Source organism: Penaeus chinensis, chromosome 25 (assembly GCF_019202785.1).
Source record: "Penaeus chinensis breed Huanghai No. 1 chromosome 25, ASM1920278v2, whole genome shotgun sequence".
Lineage (NCBI taxonomy): Eukaryota > Metazoa > Arthropoda > Malacostraca > Decapoda > Penaeidae > Penaeus > Penaeus chinensis.
The window spans coordinates 6,341,364-6,344,055 of NC_061843.1; the positions used below are offsets into that span (position 1 = coordinate 6,341,364).

The 2,692-nt window shown below is 42.9% G+C and overlaps 1 protein-coding gene across 1 annotated transcript in view; it reads right to left on the bottom strand.

Moving 5' to 3' along the window:
- Positions 1-392: 392 nt before the first annotated feature.
- The window catches only part of LOC125038590 (monocarboxylate transporter 9-like), a 2,993-nt gene continuing 693 nt past the window's right edge, over positions 393-2,692 (bottom strand). The window contains exons 2-5 of the mRNA XM_047632126.1: positions 2,494-2,692; positions 1,491-2,342; positions 915-1,106; positions 393-550 (exon numbers count right to left, since the gene is read on the bottom strand). The exon at positions 2,494-2,692 is cut by the window's right edge and continues 72 nt beyond it. Coding sequence (XP_047488082.1) covers positions 393-550; positions 915-1,106; positions 1,491-2,342; positions 2,494-2,692 — 1,401 coding nt within the window. The remainder of the gene's footprint in view (positions 551-914; positions 1,107-1,490; positions 2,343-2,493) is intronic.

Here is a 2,692-nt window from a genome sequence, read left to right on the forward strand (position 1 = left end):
AAGGTTATACTTGGTGTGACAGGCTGTCTGTTCATTTTGCTTTTAAATCCCCCCTGTGTGCAAGGAATGGATTTGATTTCCATCCACTGGCGGTGTGGGATTTGAGCACCGGTCAGCAAGATTGCTAGACGAGACCGCTACCATTGCAGTTTATGGATATGGGGAATGTAATGTTACTAATGACGTAATGTAATAGGATCTTCATAAAGGGTAATGATTTTTAAACTGTCTTTAATCTGCAGCCGTGTACCTTTTCAGGGAAGTAAAACGGGTTTCTTTATTTGTCTGCTATCATTTTATTTTCTGTAATTACAAGACGAAAATAAAGATCAAAACTGATCTTTAGGATTTTGAGCTGATGGCTAAACAAAGAAATTATAGAATTGTAGACATTAAACACGTTCTTTTTCCCTGTCAGTTTTGGCTTCCATCCTTGCGTCATAGGCCACAGCAGCGGGCATGAAGAACCACATAATGAGGCAGCAGGTTGACGTAGAAGCAAGTATCCAGGTACTGATGACATAACTCTCGGTCATGTCGCGTACAAAGCCTGCAGATAGAGAACTTGATGCCGTAAATTTGTAAAAACCGACGTTTATGTGTATGCATATGTGTATGTAGAAAAATATGAATGAGAAGAATATTGAAATTTTTTCATCATATCAGTAAAGTAGATTTTACTATATTGTGTGTACATATGTGTATACATATGTTTGTGTTGTGTTTGTGTGTGGTGCGTGCGTGCGGCGTGCGTCTGTGTTTATAAGTGTGTGTGTGCGTGTGTGTGTGTGTGTGTGTTAGCGCGCGCGCGCGTGCGTGTGCGCGTGCGCTAGCATATTTACATTCATAAAGACAGAAAAATTGTGATAGGAAATATATCTGGAATACCAGGCTAACAAGATCATGTAGCTCACCAAGGAAGGGCCCGAACACAATGAACGTGCACCCGATCAGAAGTGCCGACGACCCAAACATCTGAGGCAGTTTCTCCAGGCCCATGTATTTGATCATAATGAGGTTGTTGAGTGTGATGTTGGCAGCGATCCCACATCCTGCGATCCCCATAACTACTCCCATCCACATGAGGTTGGTCAGTAATGGGAAAACTGTGGTGGTAGAAAGAGTAGCTGTGGTTAAGGTCATTTATATAGTATAGTTGATTTTCGTAGGTGGGAGAGAGAGCTAGGCTATTCTGTATGTGTGCGTGAAGAGAGATAAAGATATAAAGAGAGAGAGATATAGTGAGAAAGAGATATAGGGATAGTTAGCGAGGAATATATTCATGCAATCATAACCGGTTAAAAGGTCCGCAACCAAATGAAGAAGAATCAGAAAGATCACAGAATAACCATAGTTTTTGAAATTAGTAAACAATATAACGATATTGAAGTACTCCTATTAGTGAAGATGTTTACGATTAATATTCTTGACGACTATTTTGCAGTTACAAATAAGACAAAAGAAATCCTCATTTTCTTCATAAATCTTACCATACATTGTGAGAGATATGATAGCATAGCCAATCATGAAACACAGGCGCATGTTGAATTTCGACCAGTCAGTTAGTGGGGACACCAGCAGCCGAGTCACCAAGTTGCAAATGCCGAAGATCGATATGCACCAAGCCGAGTCCTGCAAAGCGAATCCATTCGCCTGCATCATGAAGGGCATCATCATGAGGAAATTGCTGTAACTGTTGATGCAAAATCCGATTCCTAGGTTAATGATCAGAGCTCTTCGCGAGCGGTAGATTCGGAGGTCATTTACTGTAGAGCGACAGACACGTTTTGTGAGTTCCCAGAGATTAGATGATTTAGTGTCCTTCTCAACGTCCTCTGCTGAATTTGACAAATCGGGAATTTCCATCAGGGAGACGTACAATTGGGACATGTTATCCGAGTTTTTTGAAACGTGGGATGATTCGCTGACCCTTGCTAGCATTCTTGATCTCACGATTCTTGCTTGTGTTTTCATGTCTTGTGTTAGGACTTTGGATCCAGCTTCTTCCACGGGATTCTTTTCGGTGCTCTCTGCTTTTGTTAGAAGGGGAACGGACCCGTCCTCAGGGGCAACATTTTCTATGGCTTTTGTTTCCTTTAAGTGCCATTTAAGAGGCTGGAAGAAAGAAACACCAATGCAACCATTTAGGATGAGAGCACCATATATCAACGCAGCTCCTGTGAAGGCATACTCTTCCTGCAGATAGCGGATAAACGGAGCGCCCATTATCTGCCCCATGCAGATTCCTGACATCAACATTGCGTTTGCTGTTCCTCGTCGTCGATCGAAGTAGGTGGGCACGACGAGGAAGCATAATCCACCTGCCATACATGACCCGATGCCTAAAAGGAAAAGGTATTTATAGAATGACTTTCGTTGATACTGCATAACCCCCCCCCCCCCCCCCCCCCCACACACACACACTAAATACTGATATCCAGGTCTAAGAAAGGCAAGAAAGTATAGGAGAGAAGATATCACCGAGTTCCTTACCACCAAGAAGAGAGAAGGAGAAGAAGAGGAACTCAGCCGAAGGTGCAAATGCCGAGCAGATGATCGACGAAGAAATAAAAAACACGCCAGTGAAACCAACTCTCCTCCAGCCGAACTCTTGGGCAGCGGGTCTAACGAAAGGAGTTAGGAAATTCCAGATAAACATTTGGACGTTGAAGATCCAGGCAATGGTTGTGGA